Raw genomic sequence first — 21166 nt, forward strand, 5'->3', positions numbered from 1 at the left:
GGTGGATGGCCTGGGAATCTTGCGGTCATGATGCAATCTATTTAGTTTCAAGTGAAGTTTTAACTTTTAAAAGCTTGGAATATGACAGGCTTTCATGTTCAAGTAAAGCTTTTATTAAACATCTGAGGGTACCATTTCTCTAATCTTTTTCGTTATATTCATACAATCATACGTCCGAAGAGACTGTAACTACTCGTGTCTAATTTGTTGACGGGAACTACTCGTTTCAGTAAGAGTTTAATTTGTAGAGAACATGTTTTGACTCAAACCAAATTCATATATTTAAGAAAACGTTTGGATTTAGCACAACAATTTGACCACCGACCTGTTTTTGAACTGATTCTGTTTGGACATGTCGCCTGATTCATTCATTTTGCCAAGGTTAGATAGAACCCAACAAGTCCAAACGTATCAGAACCGAGCGAAGAGGTCAAACAACCAAATAACAAGTCCGAGGAGTCCAGTCAACAGCAATGAGGTCCAGGTCACGCAGTCGGGTTACACCGGTCAACCCATGGCAGAAAAAAAAATCCTCGGTGCACTAATATGGCAACGGGTGTGGAAGAAATTGTGCAACCGAGCTTGCTTAATGAAGTGTGTGACATAACCGAATGGACAATAGGTTAGGATGAAATGACACTTTAAATATGTTTTTCACGGGTTAAAATGAACAATATGGATTAATTATGTATTAATTACTAATTGATTTGTTAAAAATTAATATGAGTGAAATGGAGTTAGATGGATTAAACCATTTCCTTTGAGGGCAAATGGGTAACTTAAACCCTTACACAAATCTTCCTTAAATAAGCTTAAAAACCATTTTCCAACTAGCTTCTTAAAATTAGCTTACATAAGCTTATAAGCATAAGCTTAAAAAGCTAAAACAAACACCAAACTAAGCTTATTTTCTAAAAAAAAAAAGCTAAAAAAGCTATAAGCATGTTAAAAAAACCTAGGCCAAACACCCCCTAAGAAAAACGAGATCGAGGCCCTAACTGAAAATCAAAGGTGGGAATTAGTTTCCAAACCTAAAGACGTGGTGCCGATGGGCTTACAAAATTAAGTAATGAGTGGGCAGGTCGGTCGAAACATATTGAAGAGCACTAACAGTTTATTCGGGAGAAAGTACTTAAAAGGCGAGATACCTTTGGAGTATGTGAACACCAACGAGCAATTTGTAGATATGTTAACTAAGGGGATGTAAAAGGCAAAGCTTCATTAGATGTGTTCGATCTTGGGTATGAACCGACTCGGTATTGGGAGGGAGTGTGGAATTAGTAAATAGCGGTTAACTGACAGGAAATAAGGGTGGTACGATTTGATCTTGAATGAACGGTTTAGAGAAGATCACAAGAAGAATAGCTAAAGAGAAAAATCAAGCTAGGTTATTTTATTTTTAGTATTTGTACTAGTTTGTTGACTAAGTTTATGGGTTCGTTGCTTTATATATTTATTATATTTTTTTTGTCTGTGGTTTTTCTGTCATTTGGCAATTCTAAAGGTGCTTTTTATTTGATCAAATAAAATAAGGATAAAAGAATTTTTTTTCGCTCCATAACTTAAATAGAAATATTGTCAAGAGACCTCTGGTGTGAAAATAGTGTGACGATGAACCGGACTTCCAAAATAAGAAAATAGGAAATACGTTTTTATCATATATAAACTCTTTTGAAATTTTTTCGTTAAGTCAATAATAAAACCGAAAAGAGTCGATCAAATTTGATCACAAACTTGAACGTGTTCTTTGTTTTGTATGTTCCCGGTTTATCAATTATAAGTTTATAACTTGGAGCATACCATATAATTAAATATATGTGATTAGGACACAAATTGCATATTTCCTTTTGAATCTGATTAGGGTTGTAAACGAGCCGAGCTACTCGAGATCGGCTCGTTAAAAAGCTCGATCGAGCCGAGCTTAATCGAGCTCGAGCCTTAAAAATAAGCTCATTTAATAAACGAGCCTAAGCCCGAGCTTCACTTATCGAGCTCGAGCCGGCTCACGAGCCTAGACAAGCATGTTATTTATATAATTTTTTTAAATATATATATATATATATAATGATTATTAATTAATATATATAATGTTATTAAAAAAATAAATAAAAATAATATATAAAATGATTATTAATTAATATATATATTATAAAATTATAATAGAAAAAAATAAATAAAAATAACTAAATAATATATATTATTTTATATATAAAATTATAATAGAAAAAAATATATAAAAATAATTATAATTATATAAAAAATAATTGATAAATAGTAAATGAGTCGAGTTCGAGCCGAGCTCGAGCTTCAAAATCTGTTCACGAGCCAAGCTCGAGCTTTGAAAATAGAGCTCGAAACGAGCCGAGCTCGAGCCTAGTCAAGCTCGAACTCGGCTCGGCTCGTTCGCACCCCTAAATCTGATGACTAGGACTTAATTAATGACTTTTCAGTATCGATTCATGGAATTGTTTCATAAATAAATGACATAATTACCTTTCAAAATCTCCAACTTAACATTCCAATCTAACTAGGTCAGAGTTTTGGATGTTAGACGAAAGAGAAAATAAACCTTGACAACCAAATACATAACTTCTAAAAAAGAAGTAAATTAGGAACTAATTTTGACCAACCTTGTAATTTACTTTATTTTGAGAGAGAAAACATATTAGATTCGCTAGAGGTGACTAATAATAATAATAATAATAATAATAATTATTATTATTATTATTATTATTATTATTATTATCTTTACATATTTGTTTTAATAAATCTATGTTCAAAGTTTGTTAGGAAAAATCACATAGATTGCACAATGTTCTTGAATTGCTTGATATATTCACACGACATTACCAATTCGGACACAAAAATCCTTAGATACGGATTATAATGAATGCTGAAGCAACTTATTAATTTATTTTTGAAATAAGTAAGAGTATTTTCAAAAGCTCTCTTAAAATTTTGTGAGTAAGTTTTGCAAATTATAGAATAAGGTAAAAAGTGGTTGTGATTAAAAGAGAGAGAAAAGTTAGTGGTTTTTTGTAAACATGGACGAACATTGTTTGCCCCCCATTTATTTTTTAATATTTGTTGAATTAGTTGTGAGTAGAGTAGAGAGAAAACTGTAATGATAAATGTATAAAAAAATATTATATAATTGAATATGAGAGAGAAATGTAGTGATATTTAGTAGAATTATAGAGATAGAGATGAGGGACCTGTCGGAAATGCTCGAAAACAGAAAAGTAAACTAAACCCATAAGTCCTAAGTATTTGAGTGCTGCATAACCTTTTTACATAACTTCAAACAAACAACGAGATGCTCACAAATTACAACTGTAAACAAACATATGAATATAACACATGTAACAGAATACTAAAAATGTAACTACTCAAATTAAATTTTTATAGTAATAAGAGTTCAGGTGCTATATTGTTATCTGGACTGTGGCATTATTTCGTAAATGATTTGAAGTGATATATATTATATATCACACGCCAACATGACACATTTTAAGGGATAAACATGGAGCAAGAAGGACCTCCAATGGCATTGCTTTGCTGGTACTCATTCCCGCGCTTTCACAAGGATCTGACCATATATTTGGATCACGATGGATTTTCCAAAGATTTACCAACAAGCGTGTGCCTTTGGGGATATTGTAGCCTCTCACAACGCAATCCTCCATGGACTCATGAGGAACAGAGAGTGGTGCAGCTGGATACAAACGCAATATTTCTTTGATAATGGCATTGATGTAAACTAAGTACTTTATGTCTGACTCCTTCACTAGTTTGTCTCTTCCAACATGTTCATCAATTTCATGTTGGGCAGTTTTTAATGTGTCTGGGTTATTAAGTAATAAAGATAAATCCCAAGTTAAAGTGACAGATGTCGTGTCTGAGCCAGCAATTATTATTGCCTGCACAATTGCAATATTATTTGGACTTGATTATAAGCAACATGCGTTTAACTTAAGCAAATAAAGATATAGGATAGCGTGAGGTTCATTTTCACAATACTAAATTGTGGAGAGGATAAAAGAAAAAAAAAACTAAATCATTTCATTTTTTATAATAATAGTTCTTGTTTTTAAAAATTTTTACATCTTGTTTAAATAAAAAATCATTAATCTAATTTGTTTATATATATATTTTTTTAATTTTTAAACGTTTACTTGTGTTATGTGATTATACTAGTATTTGTGTTACCTTACTTACATTGCGCAAACACCCTCTAGCGTGTGCTTATTATTTTAAATTTCAAGAGAGCTGAATATTTATAATGGTTAGTTAAAATGTTTACCAGACATGTTGCTTTGATAATTGTGTCATGATCATAACCTGGGAAATCCTCATTAGATGAATCTTGGAGAATAGAAACTAGCACATCTATGAAAACTTGGTCGCCTTCTTGTTGTCGCACCTCACTCTTTCGCTTATTTAACCATCCTTCAATGATGTTGTCCATCTCTTTAGCTGTCATTTTCTTTTCTTTCTCATATCCTCCAATATCCAAACCATTCACAAACGGAATGAAATCCGACACCACGAACGTTCCTAACAACTCCACAAGTTTCCTTGCCACATTTTGAAACCGAACCGTTCTTCATCGTTGACCTGAAACCTCTTCCCTGAAACAATTCTAACCATAAATTTAAACACCAAGTTCCTAAACCATTGTTTCATATCCACCTTTACCATATTATGTGAACCTTCACTATCTTTGTTCATTAGCCACGCGTCATAGATATCCTTCACAGATGCTCTAACTTCTGAAACCCGAACATGTTCAAGCATCTCAACTCGCTTCTGTGAGAGAGTCTCGAGCATAATAATCTTGCAAAACTTGTCGCCAGTAATCCCCAAATGGGGAGAATCCCAACATAGCATAATTATAGGCCATGAGTTCTACTGCCTTTGATTTGGGTCGGCTAGCAAAAATCCTGTCGTTTGTGGTGAGGCACTCTTTAGCTACCTCCCCGTCACTCACGACCAAATTACATGGTGAACACCGAGCTTGATGGTAAAGATTGGGCCATGTTTATCGGCCATGTCACCTAAAACCTTGCGAGGTAGCTGAGATCCGCCTAGAAGGTGCAGGTGTCCGATTGTAGGCCATGCACCCGTAGCATGAAAGTTATTACAAGAATAACGAAAATGGATGTTGTAGTTGGTGAAAATGAGAGACTATAGAACTCCATGATTTCTTATACAACTAGAATTATGAGTGTTTATATATTATTGAGTTTTATAGGAGTATAAAGTTCAAAGAATGACTACTTTTTTTTCTATTCTTTTAGTCTATGCCATGCATATCTTATCAAGTTTCACATGGTTAGTTTTATAAATCTTTATTTCAACTTATATGGGATAACTTATGAAAACTTTATTAACTAATTTACGCTTATGCTAGTAGGAATGAGCTCAATACAATACTATGACAACTACCACCGATCTCGAATTTCCCAAACACTTAATATCGGTACCGAAAATGCTCGGTTTGGTACCGGTATCCGGTATCGTAGGTAAACATTTGGTATATAAATAATATTCTTCTTTTAAAAAATTTCAGGCCTTCATCGAAGACGCCACCAAGACATGTATGGGTTACTGCAAGTTGACAATTACTATTTGTTTGTGTGATTATTAAATACAATATAAAAATATTATACATGTGCCCTAAAATGTGAAATAACAAAATCGGAATAGCGAAGATGCAATTATTGTCGAAACACCTTTTTTTTTTCTAGAAGCCAATCAATTCACTATTCAATTATTGTAACTAGTTAGTACCCATTCAGAGTCCGGGTAGCGCATCAAATTTATAGATACACGCATACATGCATATTTTACATGATCAAAAACCATAAAAACAAATGTCGATACTGATGGTATTAGTTAGAGTCGCCACAAAGTTTATACCATACGTCGAGAAAAAAACACACTTGCATATTAGCTTTATTTAAAATCAAATCGCCACAAAGTTTATACCATACGTCGAGAAAAAAAAAAACACTTGCATATTAGCTTTATTTAAAATCAAAATAAAAAAATTAAGCATTTTGCTGCTTAACTTCAAGTACACAAATATTGTGCATAAGAAATGAAAACTAAACATTTATTTTCTTGTTCAACTTAAAAAAAAGAAAAAAAAAAAGAAGAGAACTTTACCATTCATGCAAAAACTCCATAAACCATGTCAATATATAGATTAGATAATATCATTTCTATTATTTTTACTAATTGCAAACCATTAGATGTCACCTTTTTTTCGGTTTTTAAATAATACTAGAATTTTGTCAAAAGAAATTGTAACTTCTGTTTTTTTCTGAACGAAAAACATATAAAATGCATTGTTATATACATAAATTTATAGCAACATTATAATCATATATATATATATATATATGTAGGTTTGGGTTCATTTCAGAAGTATTCTTAGTGCAAGAAGTGCGAGAAATGAATTCAACCAATCACAATTTTTTTTTTGTTTTAAGATTAATTTAATAATAAGGGTATATTAGTAAAAATAGTTTGTTTCATATTTGGTAGGTTTAAAGCAAGTACACATTAATTAGTTTTAACTGAACTCCTATTTTTTCTTATAATTTAAATGAATTTCAAAAATAAGAAGATAACCCTAAATTAATAATTTAAGATTATCACCAAATTAGCCTAAGTCCAACTGTTTTCAATCTATCGTGCATTTCAATTTTGCTAATTGAATCAATTTTACTGTGTATATTATCAAGCCAAAACCATATGCTTTTTTTTTTCTATGTTACATAATTAGACAGAACGAGATTGTAAATCAACCTTCATCATATCAAAAAATAGAAAAACAGTACTAAAAATAAAATGCATAATTCTAAATATATGGTAATGTTTTGAGTCATATTTTTGATGTTTAGTATTCTTTTTATTAGAGTCTAATATCTTTTGACGTTTTCACTTTTAACATTTAAACTCTACAAATTTTTTATTATGTTTTAAAACCAAAACAAAATACACAAATTTTTATATTCAATAGATTTAACGTAACCAGTGTGCGTAGTACACTTTTTTAAATATCCAACATCATAATAACATATCATAATAATTTAACATATTAACAAGCTAATTTGTTACACATATAACTTACACAAAGTAATGTTATTTTTCTTAACTAAACATGCACAAATCTTATATTTATGTCTCTTAACCATACATACAATCCAACACAATGTGCAATTCTTTATTAAACTTATGCATTAACCAGCCTGCACAAACCAAATTCGAAAATAGCAACTTATGTAATTCTAATCAACACTAACACCTACATGGTTTACAAACAGTTTACATTAAAATTTGTAATCTAAGCAACATCGTAACACCTTCATATACAGCTGGCTATGTGATTTTAGTCACATCGTCATTCATAATGCGCTTGATATTGTTTTTCACCAAAATCCAACCCTCGATCTTGAGATTGTAAAATCTATAAACGCCAAATTTTTAAAGAGCATAAATTCCAAATAACCAAACGTCATACATCTGACATAATAAACATATAATCATTAATATATAACAAGCCAGAAATGAAAATAATAAATTGCCGTTACGAATTTTATTAAAAATAACATGACCTCATAATAAAAAAAACACATAATAGCAAATTTACCATCATAAACTAAATATATAAATTTACAGCATACACATCCTTAAAAAAAAAAAAAAAACCAATTAAACATCCTACACAAACAAAGCTTTCAACGTACATTGTACAAACCCTTTAAAAAATATACCAACATATACATAAAAGTATGTGAACCTACACAGAAACAAAGTGCATACACAAAAACACATGAACCTACACAGTTAACAAAGTACATACACAATAATAATGAGATATTTTTTAGATTCAAGACTGCCCCAAAATATGAGATCTAAGGGTGTTTACACTTATCTGCTTTCGGCCTTCTTTTATTCTCGGCATCAAAGTGACCACTATCGACTAATTTTTAAAATCAAAACATACTAGATAATAATGATGAGCCGATTTACACATGAATTTACAAAAGCCTGCATAGATTACAATTACCTACACATAATCAGACATGAACTTACGGATCCCTACAAAGATTACAAATTACCTACACATAATCAGACATGAACTTACAGAGCCCTACACAGAACTTACAGACCCTACACAAATTACAAATTATCTACACATAGTCCTAGACATAATCAAACATGAACTTACACATAAACTTAAAGAGCCCTACACATATTAAAAATTACCTACACATTTTACATATGAACTTATGCAGTCTTAGTATACAGATTGCCTACACATTACTATGAAAAGCGTGTACGTACATTTTAGGTAAAACGTAAAACTATACAAAGACCTTAAAAGGAATGGTGTAGGACTTCTTATGCAACATAGGACTTGCAAAATGACTCGTTCTTTGTGATTCTCTCACTCCTCCTAACTGCCCAAATAAACAAAATCATGTAACTCTTGATCCAAATAGCAAAACCAAACTATGAAAAATAATAATCTTACAATATGACATTTGTTAACTATTGGCTCATTAATTATAATTGGCATATAGATCACACTATATTCAATTTTAACCCAAAGTAGAATAACAAGAAAACATAACTGAATCAAGATCCCGAATTTCTATGTTTACCATTAAATCTTGTACGTAATTATTCATAATTCACAAATTAGAACCAAATTTATAAAAAATAAAAAAAATAAAAAAAAGATAAGGATCATACAGGAGGTATAATATACAAAACATGTACCAAACACAAACCTGCAATCCACTAAAACCATTTTTTTGTTACGACATCCAATTCAAGGAAATCAAAATTGTAAATAAGTATATTAGTTACTAGGTTTATATGAACAAAATAGGAATTCACCTGAATTGATATTACACCAGAACCCTTATCCCCAAATCAATATTTAATCAACGAAAATTATGTTTGGATTATGAATGTAGGTATCTCTAATATGAAATCTGTGTGGTCTTGAGTTATTTAAAATGAGAAAAAAATAGACAAAACTTAGCTGAGACTTATGCTTCATAGATGAAAACACTATAACAAAACCAGCTCTGTGAAGAAATCCTTCCACGTTTGATTTTTAATACGATGTGAAGGAATCCTTTGATGCGATCGATGTTCTTGAATAATCAAACCTACACCAGATATATTACTAACAAAACATTATAACACAATTTGATGTATTCAAGCTTTGTAAAATTCCATTTACCAATGGGTATGGAAATCTTTTATTACTATAACTATCGAATTCAATTGAAGAAAACAAAAAACAAATAAAAAAAAATCACTTTTGTGAAATACGCACTTTCTGTAACAAATACACATAATAAAAGCCACATTTTTTTTATGTTTTTAAGTCTATATTTTAATTTAATTGAAACAAACAACACAAAATTTGCCTACATACCTCAAATCTTTTTCTCTTGTTCGACACCGATTAGGTTTACAAAACCCCCAATTCTGGTTGAGAAGAACATGATACCTAGCTCTGATGGTCGACTTCTATGTGCTTTCAAACAAAATTAGTGTAGCTAAGGTAGTCGATTCCTTGCATCATTTGCAATTTCATGGACGGATTTCGCACTATGATTATGACGAGCGTTTTAGGAGTGAAACAAGGGATTACTGATGTTATAGATTTTCATCCTACACATTGTGACGATTTTGCCCTTTTTTACATCAAACACCAGATTACATTATCAATATATTTACAAAAATGCCATCCCTTCTTTTCAACCACTGATGTGTGTAATCAATGGATGATATTCACTTCTCGCACTTCTCACTGTAATACCACTTCTCGCATGATCCATCAATATATATATATATATATAGGGGAAGGTTCATTTGCATTTTAGTCTTAACATGAGAACGCAGAAAATAATATCAATTTATAAAAAAACGAGAACATAAGAAACAATATCAACTACAATATCAATCTACATAAACAATTATTAATAATAACAAAGAAAAAAACCTAAAAAATACAACAAAAGAATCAAAATCAAGAACAAAATAATAACAGCAAATACCAACAAATACTTATATCAGCAAAAGAATAAATCTAATAATAACAACAAAATATAAATAAGCAAATCCAATCTAATATTAGCCGGGATTGCCGGTTCGCGGTCCGGCTGGAACCGGTGACCCGCCAGCTGAACCGGTAAATCCAATTTTTAGGATATTTAAAACCAGTTGCACAGGAAGGGATTCGAACCCATGCAACTACCGAGATGATAAACTTGGAAAAAGGCACCCTAACCATCCAACCAAGCATCATTTACATGTTATTTGATGAAAAATAAACACTATAAATGTATAAATAGCAAACTGTGATGTAAAACAACTGGAAATTATTCCAAAACTGAAAATGAATTCTGTATATGTTAATAATTTCTTCTATGAAATCTTGAAATATTAATAAACAAATGGAAATTAACCCAAAAAGGAAATCTTTAGATTATTATTTTTATATATAAAAATTATATATATTTATATTATTTTTGACCTCATCCGGGTCAATGTCCGGTCCGCCCTCTCCGGGTCGGTCCAACCTTTGACCCGGTAAGACGTCTGGGTCGACATCCGGGCCGGGTCTAAAAACATTAAGTTAGTCTCACCTTTTATTTTTTCTTATTGACAGCACACTAACACCAATTTTTAATACTCTTTGTTTTCGTGTTATGCTTTCACGCTCATACGTAGAGGTGCACAAAATACTCGGTTCCGAACCCGATCCGGAACCGGTTTCTCCTGTACCGGCGGGTACTTGGTGTAGGACTTAGTAGCCATACCCAAAACCGGAACCGACGACCCGTCAGAACCGGAAATACCTGGTCAAAACCATACTCTCTCCTACCCCGAAACTTAAAAAAAAAAAAATCCGATCAAATACACAACTATACCCGGAACCGGTTCTTACCCGAACCGGTTTTGACTTTGGTTGACCATACCCGGTTCCGGTTCCTAAAAATACCCAGTTTGTGCACCATTACTCATATGTAGTTGCGAAACCAGAGGTCTTACTGAAAACAATACTTGTATTCTCTGGGATGAAGGTATAGTTTGCGTATATCTCACCATTCTCATACCCTAGCAATAGCTAGCTATAGATGGGATTCGACTGGAACATCATCCTACATGGCTACATGTAATCTAACGAGCAACATATAATATACATATGCCAAATACAACGTCCTTGAACATAATGTGATGGAAACAAACCATAAGCCTGGAACTCATACACTCCTAAGATTAAGGTTGCTCAACAGCCAAACCAAGCAAGGTCAGCTCAAGATCGGCTCGAATTTTTTAACGAGCCAGCTTGGTTAGAAATCTTCTACCAAGCTGAAAATCTAAACCAATCTAACCCTTCGCCCAAAGCATGGATTAGATATCAATCCACTAGTTATCAGAATCCACACATGTAATAGAAATTTGAGCGGTTAATTTGTAAAAGAATTAAACCATGTAATTTCTAGCTTCATAAAACTCCCAGGCAGCCTACCAAGTTTTCGGCCATATGGGGTGTATCTTCTACAGCTGAAATAAGTAAAAGGTCACAAAATTGATGGAGCGCCATTTAAATCCTAAACTCCAAAATTATCATGTACAGACAGACAGACAAACAAACAGACAACTCTCTCTTTTGAGACAAGTATTTACAACTACAATAAGAAAGCAAACCAACCAGCCAACCCGCACCTGATGCACCACCTAGTCTTCAATCGTCTCGATCTCTCCCATCATAATCCTGTTGCTCACCACGTTGAACCCTAAGACCGCAGGACTCACCTTCTTTCCTTTCTTCCCCTTCTTCTTACCTGCTACCTTAGCGGAACCACCATCTGCAGCCACCGCCACTGCTTTACTACCGCTACCAACCACCTCAGAGTCCCAAAAAAGGCCTTCATCGCCGCCACTCACCTTTTTGTCATTCCCACTTTGGAAGGCAATCTCAAGGACGTCCGAAGGCAGGAAATCTTTGTAATTGAGGAACTTGTCTATGAACTCATGATCAGGATCATAAGATCCAAGGTTTTCCTTGAGAAGTATCTCTGCTTCTGATCTTGATTGCTTCAAACAAAACTCCAGAAAACCGCAGGACTCACCTTCTTTCCTTTCTTCCCCTTCTTCTTACCTGCTACCTTAGCGGAACCACCATCTGCAGCCACCGCCACTGCTTTACTACCGCTACCAACCACCTCAGAGTCCCAAAAAAGGCCTTCATCGCCGCCACTCACCTTTTTGTCATTCCCACTTTGGAAGGCAATCTCAAGGACGTCCGAAGGCAGGAAATCTTTGTAATTGAGGAACTTGTCTATGAACTCATGATCAGGATCATAAGATCCAAGGTTTTCCTTGAGAAGTATCTCTGCTTCTGATCTTGATTGCTTCAAACAAAACTCCAGAAAACTTGTATCTACAACCATTACATGCACAAAAATAAATAAAAAGAAAAACTACTTGTATCAACACATTAAGTGATTAAACTAGTTAACAAGTTGATAATCTGTAATACCTTTGGATCCAAGAAGTCTGACACATTCACTCTTGCACCAGTCTCTGAAATCCATCGCCTCTGAACAATCACAATACAAATTTATATTCAAAAGTTTATTAACCAGTGTTATGAAATTAGCATTATCTCATATAGTGAGTTTACCAGAACGTTTAGCCAACACATCTTGTTTCCCCTTCAATGCAGGAGAAGAGGAAAGAGATGTTTCAGATCTGCCACCCGCAGACTTCTGTCGGCTTACAGACACTCCTTTTCCAGGAGTGTTCTTAGCCCAACTTCCTTGATTTGCAAGTTGTGGAAAATCAGATCTGCATGCATCAACCAAAAATACTTACAACTTCGAAACCAGGAATAAAACTTTCAACGATACTGAGAAGCAGTGATATTAGATGATACATGTTGATAAAATGACATTTCAAAAACCATCATATTAAAAGTAGATAAAAATACAATACTTGTTAATAATAATATGTTTTAATCCAAGTACATGGAATTTTCACTGATAAAATCTAGGTATACACTTGAGCGAGTGAACCCTAAAAATCAGCTAACATTTTCTAGCAACCTACTAACAAATTAACCGCTACAGGGTCACCAAACCATCCCCATCTAATCCTCCTAACCACCTGATTTTTACTGTAGTTTGATCTCATTTCATCTCACATGGTTAAAGCGAGATGGGTAAGAGGATTTGACAGGCATGATTGGGTAGCCCGTAGCCCAACAGGATATCCAAGATTTCTTGCCATCGAGTCGCTTTCTTGCGGCCAGACAGGAAAGAAGACATGTATACTTGACTTGAAAATATTAGTTAGCTTGTAAATAGTAGGTTACTAGAAAATGTTGGTTAGCTCCTCTCTAAAGCGTATACCTAGATTGCAATGGAAAAACATCAATGTGCACTAGACTATAACATGAGATTATTATTAGCTGAAAATGTATTTATGTCTACTTTTATATGATGTTTGTGGTGGTTTTTGATATGTCATCTAATATAACGGCACAAAGAACTTCTTTGCAGGTTGTGAAAACCAGACATAAAACATTGAAAAGTGAAAGGTAGAAGAAGAGTGTACCCTTTTGTTTCTTGCTTCGGGTGATCTAATGGACCCCAAAACAGATCATCTTCAATTTTGCTTTTGGATTGTGACATCATCATGATAGGTGATGCCTTGACAGGAGATAGAGGTTTCGGTGTTGGCACTGATATTTGTGAAGAACCCTTTTTCTCTTGTTCCTTGAGAATGTCCCTCAAAGAGGTGTGTTTTGCAACCTTACCAGAATCAGTAGACCAAGCTGGAGCAGGTGCCGATGTGGCAGTCTCCCCTTTCCAGACAACATAATCTCCAAGTGAAGGACCAGAAGGGATGGCTGGTAATGGCGCTGCAACCTTCTCCTGACGTGAGCTTTTGGCTTTCTCGTTTGGACTGGAGCTCACAGGAATTTCAACAGGAACAGCAGCAACAGCAACCTTCGCTGATGCAGCTTTAGCTTTTGCAGACTTTTTACGACTCCTTTTTGACTCTTTAGTTTCAATAAAGTTACCTTCATCTATCAAATCAGAAGTCGCAGATGTCTTTTCACTGGATTTCATGGGCTGCACGTCTTCAGCTAAATGATCATGCAACTGGCTCTTGTTCTGCTGCTGCTGGTTCTTCGAAATATCAGAAGTGGTCCAATCATTCTTGGTTTCCATAGGCTTGTTGTCTAAACTGCCAACAATACCAGCCCAAGGGGTTCCGGACATACTCATTGACTTTATAGATGTTGAAAGATCAGAAACAGTCGTCTCTGCATGGGCCTGGGCTTGGGCCTGAGCCTGGGCCCTGCGCTGCTCTTCCTGCTGAATTTCTAACAGTGACTTTGGCTTAAACCCAGGAGCAGGCCTCCAAGCTCGTTGGCTACTTTGAACTTGTGTGTTATCTTGGGGATTAGCATCACTAGAAACGATTGCATCCTCTTCAGTAACCACACTAGATTTGTTCACTACAACTTCTGCCTCATTGACCTTGGTCAATTCAGGTTTAGATTGCTTAGGCTGCTGTGTTTTAGATGCTGACTTGACTGTGTCAGAGGATTGTGCCTTGGAAGCCTTCTGTTTCTTTGACTTCTTCTCAGAAGCTTTCTTAACTGCACGAACTTCAACTGGTTTCTCTTCTTCCGGAGCATAGACTTCGTTAAATTGTTCACTTTGAACTGTTGGTGGCTCCTGCAAACTAGCATCATCTTCGACAGCTCCCACAACCAAATGTTTTTCATAATGGTCAACAGGCTCTGAAACAAAACCAGCATTGGAAACAGGTATCGTATCATTTTGACCTGTTTTAAAATTGACTTCCAGATTCTGCCCCTGCACATCAGCTTCGTTTTGTTGCATTGTATTGCCCATAAACTGATGTGGTAAATGCACAGAAGCTTGAGGGTCAACAGCAGGCATACGAGCAATTGCATCCAACATATTAGGGACATGATTTTGCATAGTCTCATGTGGTGGAAATAGAAGTTGATCCACTGAAGGATTGGGAACAGATAGCCCAGGGGTCAACATTGGTCCACAAGACTGTTCACCAAACCTTTGTTGCATGGAATGTTGCTCCTTGAGAACTTGGGATAGAAGTTGCTGGCGCATCATCTGCTGCTGCATCTGTTCTTGTTTCTGTTGCTGCTGCTTAAGCAACAAATATTCATCCAGCACTGATAGATGTTGTGTAGGTATGGGAATCTGAGGATTCATGTGTTGCTGTTGCAATAAACTTAAAATTTGATCTTGAGGGAGCCTAGAAGAAAGAAGCTTTTCAGCAGTTAGTGGACCAGAAGGATTTTCAAATTGTAAACCTGCAAGTGAGGGTATATTTTGTGCTGGCGGTCTTTGCTGGACCCCAAAAGCTGACTGAAGAGAGAACTGCGGGTCCAACCCAGACCCACCTTGAACAGGGAAGTTAGACCAACTGTTCACAGAGGAGGTTGGCCTATCTGATAAACCTTGAAGAATATTCATGAATTCAGGATTTGAAGGGTTTGAAAATATGTTTGATTGTGGAATTGTGGTTGACTGAGGAATATCAGGTTGAGGGCCACTCCCAGACCAAAGTGAGTAAGGATTAGATGAAGACTTTTGTCTTTCAAGCTGCATCAGTTTAGCCAACTGGAACAGGTTATCCCCACCCTGTGTTCCTCTAGCTGGAATTGAAGTAGAGTTCCCAAAGTGCCCCTGCATACCTTCTGAGAGACCACCACTCATGAGGGACTCTATAAACCTATTCTCGGCTTCTTTAGTAGATCCATGCTGAAATATTGGGTCACCTTTATTCACAGCATGCTCACCCAACCCTGCTTGAACCTTACTACTAGTGATAAAACCAGACACACAGGATTCATCATTGATTTCAGTTTGCTTGGCAGGGGTAAATCCAGGTGGCGGTCTGGCTTTTGCACGCAGGTGTGGCATGACATCGCCAAGTAATGCAAATGGTGAGTCTTGTGGTGCATTAGCAAGACGTACTAGCAAATCTATCCCAAAGTATCCAGCTTCAAACCACCCTATGATATCACTGCCAGTAAACGGACCTTGAATTGCACCCTGAGGATCTTTGTAAAAAAGAACTAAATCTTCGGGTGCGGGCTGAGAAACTATCCTTGTTTCATCTCTATCTATAATTCCTGGTGGTTGCCTTTTGATAACTGGACTTGTTAAACTGCTACTCCAGTCACTGGTTATATCCTTTTGGGGCTCTGGCCATGCCCTCATGTTCAAGTCATTGGTTATATCCTTTTGGGGCTCTGACCATGACTTCATGTCGCTGGGGATGTCCCTCGGGTCAACTGAGTTTGGTTGACCACGCCCAATGGATAATGATCTCCAAGGTGTACCAGGCTGACCAGGCATCTTTGATTCTCTAATATTTCCTTTATCATCATTTCTTGCATAGGGATCGCTTTCTCCTGTTGCTGCAAACACGAAATAATCTGTGGTCAATTCTCATAATTCCAAGTGTCTGAGAGTAACAGAATAAAATCTGAATAAATACTTTTGAAGCTGCCAGCAGTCTCATCTCTATAGTTGTCAGAAGTAAGTGACATATCTTCTCTGCTCCCTGATCAAAAAAACCACATTCAACAACAATCATACAACAAACTCACTGTTACATTTTAATGATCTTAACAAAAGTGATATCTCTGTACCAAATTTGTTTCTTCTTGATTGACCATCAACCACGTTAAGCCCACCGGATCCATCTTTAGTAATTTGAGGAGCGCCGCTACTTAGAATTTCCCCTTTGTCAATCCCCTTCAATATAAACTGCCAAACAAAATAGCATGATTTTAATCCTATTATAAGTTTTTTTTAAAGTAATTACTATTTAACCTTACCAATTCTTCTGAAGTAGGTGAAGTAAGTGCAAGTGGCTCAAGTGCTTCATCCTGTGTTAGTGAGGGCACTGGTATAACATCATCTAATATCATTCCACTGGCTTTCATATCAGTTATCCTGTACACATCAAGCAGCTTTGTCCTGCTATATCTCATAGTTGACATGTCATCAGGCCCTCTGTCGCCCATGTCAGCTAGGTACTGTGAATTAGTAGAACTGCTATTCATAGGGGCGCCCCTTCCACGACCAACAAAAAATGTTGAATTATAATTTTCGCCACGTCCCCGGCCATGGGAAAACATAGAAGTTGGCTTGTTTAAGCCCGGGCTTTGCTGATGTTGCGGGTCCACTCTTCCTCGGTTGAGTGCTGAGTTGGATCTCCATGGGCGAGGATGGTCAGCCTCCCGTTCACGAGGGATGTCATGCTCATGTGCGACATCAGTTTCCTTGTCATCAGAGCCCCACCGTGGGTTCCACTTACTTTCACGCCGCTGAGTCTGATCATGGTTTGCATCCTTGTTACGAGAATCGCCCCATTTTTCAGATGGTATGTTCCACTTACTCTCACGCCGCTGAGTCTGATCATGGTTTGCATCCTTGTTACCAAAATCGCCCCATTTTTCAGATGGTGTGTTCCACTTACTCTCACGCCGCTGAGTCTGATCATGGTTTGCATCCTTGTTACCAGAATCACCCCATTTTTCAGACGGTGTGTTCCACTTACTCTCACGTCTCTGAGTCTGATCATGGTTTGCATCCTTGTTACCAGATTCTCCCCATTTTTCAGATGGTGCATGGCGTGATTCACCATAGTGTTTTCCAGATGAGTTGTTGTCAACCCACCGGTCGACTTTCCGGTTATCCCCAACTCCAACCTCTTTTTCACCCTCACGCCACCTGTCCTTGTGAACAAAGGTACTTGTGTCTCTTTCCTCGTCACGCCATCTTTCACGGTTATCAAGCACAGATGGCCTAAACACATCCTTCTTCTTTTGGGAATCAGGGGTGTGATTGTCATTTCCAGGTGATTTCATAAACTCCACACGGTTGCCAAATGTTGGGAAAGGACTGGTGAGGGCCTCCTGAAAACATAGGAAAAAGAAAGCTATTTAACAAACAAAAAGCTGAAATATTTAAATATCCATCTTAAAAAGTACAGCTGTCACATACCCCAGCTAAAGTTCCAGTCTTGCTCTCCCCGGGTTTCGAGTGAAGCCACTGTGGCGAGAGCGGAATGGAACCGTCAGTCCCTTGCACATCTACACAATAAAACAGCAAGAAAAAACATTTAGCCAACCCAGACAAAAATTTAAATACAATCAGCATTCAGATCCAGCAATCAAGAACAGATTTTAAAATTTCAACCATCACTCAAAAGGTTCAATAAGATGGTACTGTCAAACAACTTCACCAGAGTCTACTTGTCTCTCAAGTATAACTAAATAAGCAGCAGCCAAAAAATGTTTGTAGCATTAGCAAGTACAGAAACCAGTGTTAGGTGTTAACTGTATAATCATATATGCCGGCATTTAATCTTCAAAGAACCCCTACATCTTAAGTCCTAAGCTACGACAAAATTTTATTTGTTACACTTGCTTTCTTAGAATATACATGTGTGCATAAAATAAAACCATTAGTCCCGGATAAACTAAATGCCAATAGAAATCCAGAAATATACAAAAGCAGAATCAAGTATTTAAATGTAATTTTTTAGCACACCTCTGTTTTCTCATCAAACAAACAAAACCAATTGAGCTCTCAATGCATATTTGAGGTGAAAAACAAAGCATGAAACAACAAATTCGCATACACAAAGCAAAACAATTAAATTGATAAATATATACACATAATAATAATAATAATAAAGAAAGCACTAACTGCTGTCACTGTCCATTTTGTGTTCGTTTCAAAACCTAAATAATCCACCGTAGAGTTAAATCGTCAATAGAAGACCTCATCCTAACCATTTCGTACTCAAATAAATAAATACATGCCCTAACGAGACGGCGAGCAAATTTCCGTCATGAATCGACAAAAATAACAGCTTCGCGATTAATACATTCATGAATCGAGAAAATAAAGAGTGAAATTTGTAGATATAAGATAGGGTTTAGCGAAATGAAAGGAGAAATTGATTAAGTAAGAGAGTAACCTCTGGAGATCTGAGAGGAGTTATGGAGAGTCGAATCGGAGTTAGCGTTGCTGCCGGCCATTGACGATCAGAGGGAGGAGGTTCGTAGGGTTTGTGTTTTGTTTTGACTGCGGGATGAAGGAATGTGTGAGCACGAATGCGGGGGAAAGAACTGATATATAAGGGACCCCAAACGGAGCCTCAGATAAAGTCATATTGTTCGGTTCGGTTCGGTTCTAATAATCCAAACTATTACTTACCGATGTCGGTTATTTTTCTTAGAAGGACCAGGTCACAGATAGCCTGGTAGCATGGTGCGGATTCAAGCAAAAAAAGGTCGGTTAGCACCTTGTAGCATGGTTCACGAGTCGAGCTAAGGTGGGTTCGAGCTTGAAATTAAACTAAGCAGCTCGCCCAGGTTCAAGCTCAAGCTTGAAGTTAAACAAGCCAACGAGTCGATCTTCGGTTGAACTCGGCTCATGTTGTTTCAAATTAAGGGGCTTTTTTCTTTTTTTGTTGGCTAGTTTTATTAAAACTTTATTAAGTCAGCTACGAGTCGCGAGCTTTTTGAACACCCTTAACTTTGAAATTCCATATATGAGCATATTGAAGAATGAAGATGATCTCATGATAAAAATTAGGGTTATTGGATTTTAATAATCCTAACTTTGACCTATTGGTGAGATTAATCTCAACCGGGAAGATTTTTTCTAACATTCCTAACTTTCAGCGTATTCTTCTAGAATCTCATACTAACCAAAAAGTAATCCCGCTTGAGCAACTACAATGGGCTACAAAGCCCAAGGTTTGAATCCATGTGACAAGAGACAAACTTTTTGGTCACAAATATTTTGTTGTAGGGATGGATTTTGTCTTCAAAGTTTGTAGAAAGTCCGCAGAAACAAACTAGAAACAAAATGATGATGTGGTCATTTCTCTAGCATTAGTGGCGGATCTAGGATAAAATTTGAGGGGTAACCCAATTTTTTATTATACATTAATACAGGGCCATCACCGAGAATTCAAGAGCCATTGGAGGCCCGCCCTATACGAGTGGAAAAATGGACCCCTAATTTTTATTTTTTAATGGATTTAATTTCTAACAACTCTAGTTGTTTGTAACAACATCTTGACCTGACTTATTTTGAATAAAATTTATGTCGAAACGTAAAACTGATTATTTTAATAAAATTTATATCAAAACATATACAAAAATAAATATATCATAACAACTTATTTCAGATATAAAAAACACCATTATTTCAAAGTTATAAAAGAATAACAATAAAAATGTATCAAACTGTGGCTAAACCAAAAACGTAATATATTTTTATTTATATTTTTTTACATGTGAATTAAAAATATATTTAACATAAAATAAAACAATAAAGTAAAAAATTAAATGAAGTATAAATATATGTTTAATTTATATATAAATAAAACAAGTACACTTAACTAAATAAACTATACCAACAAATATATAAGTAAATAACATTTAGAAATCCAAATTATTGATGAACTGATAACTTTATGTCTCTTTATGTCTCATGTTATTAATATTAAATATTTTACGATTTTAATTTAATAAATATTAAAATATGAAATGACACTAAAGGACAAAGGTAACTTGAATGCTTATATACTTTTTACTTTGTAAACATAAATACACTACAAAACAAAACTTCATCTTCATCCTCTTGCAACTGTGTATGGCTGCCGGAAAAACAAAATAAAATCCGATGAAACCTTCACACTTTCTCTCTTTATATTTTCTCAATGGTATCCTAATATTTGTTCAGGGGTATCCTAATACACCAAAAGAAGAAGAAAAACATAATTTTTCACTAATTTTATACTTCACCGGAAAAGTTGAGGGGTAACCCGGGCACCCCCTGGATAACCCATAGATCCGCCACTGTCTCGCATACACACATATATATTACATATATGCATACAACTTTAATATTTTTTAATATGGTTTGTGTAGGTTTGTTGTTGTGGAAAAATGAAGGTTTTTAAGAAAAGTTTGAAATCTGAGGTGGAGCTGATATGACGGTCTATGAAGATTTGTTGTTCTGGA

At 35.5% G+C, this 21166-nt stretch overlaps 2 protein-coding genes across 2 annotated transcripts in view; both read right to left on the bottom strand.

Annotated features, from left to right (window-relative positions):
• Window positions 1-11581: 11581 nt before the first annotated feature.
• LOC143609574 (protein ESSENTIAL FOR POTEXVIRUS ACCUMULATION 1-like) overlaps window positions 11582-21166 on the bottom strand; it is a 42479-nt gene continuing 32894 nt past the window's right edge. Inside the window, exon 11 of the mRNA XM_077084296.1 lies at window positions 11582-11701. The gene's annotated coding sequence lies outside the window, so the exon portion shown is untranslated. The remainder of the gene's footprint in view (window positions 11702-21166) is intronic.
• Window positions 11731-19209, bottom strand: LOC143609584 (protein ESSENTIAL FOR POTEXVIRUS ACCUMULATION 1-like). The gene is made up of 10 exons (XM_077084301.1): window positions 19108-19209; window positions 18126-18214; window positions 16955-18037; window positions 16766-16883; window positions 16612-16677; window positions 13660-16531; window positions 12728-12891; window positions 12584-12643; window positions 12203-12484; window positions 11731-11909 (listed from the first exon to the last, which is right to left on the bottom strand). The coding sequence occupies exons 1-10, from the start codon at window positions 19166-19168 to the stop codon at window positions 11779-11781; spliced, it is 4926 nt and encodes a 1641-aa protein (XP_076940416.1). The 5' UTR covers window positions 19169-19209; the 3' UTR covers window positions 11731-11778.

Source organism: Bidens hawaiensis, unplaced genomic scaffold (genome assembly GCF_021521415.1).
Source record: "Bidens hawaiensis isolate Kalapana, Puna unplaced genomic scaffold, B.hawaiensis_p1.1 tig00002181_1, whole genome shotgun sequence".
NCBI lineage: Eukaryota > Viridiplantae > Streptophyta > Magnoliopsida > Asterales > Asteraceae > Bidens > Bidens hawaiensis.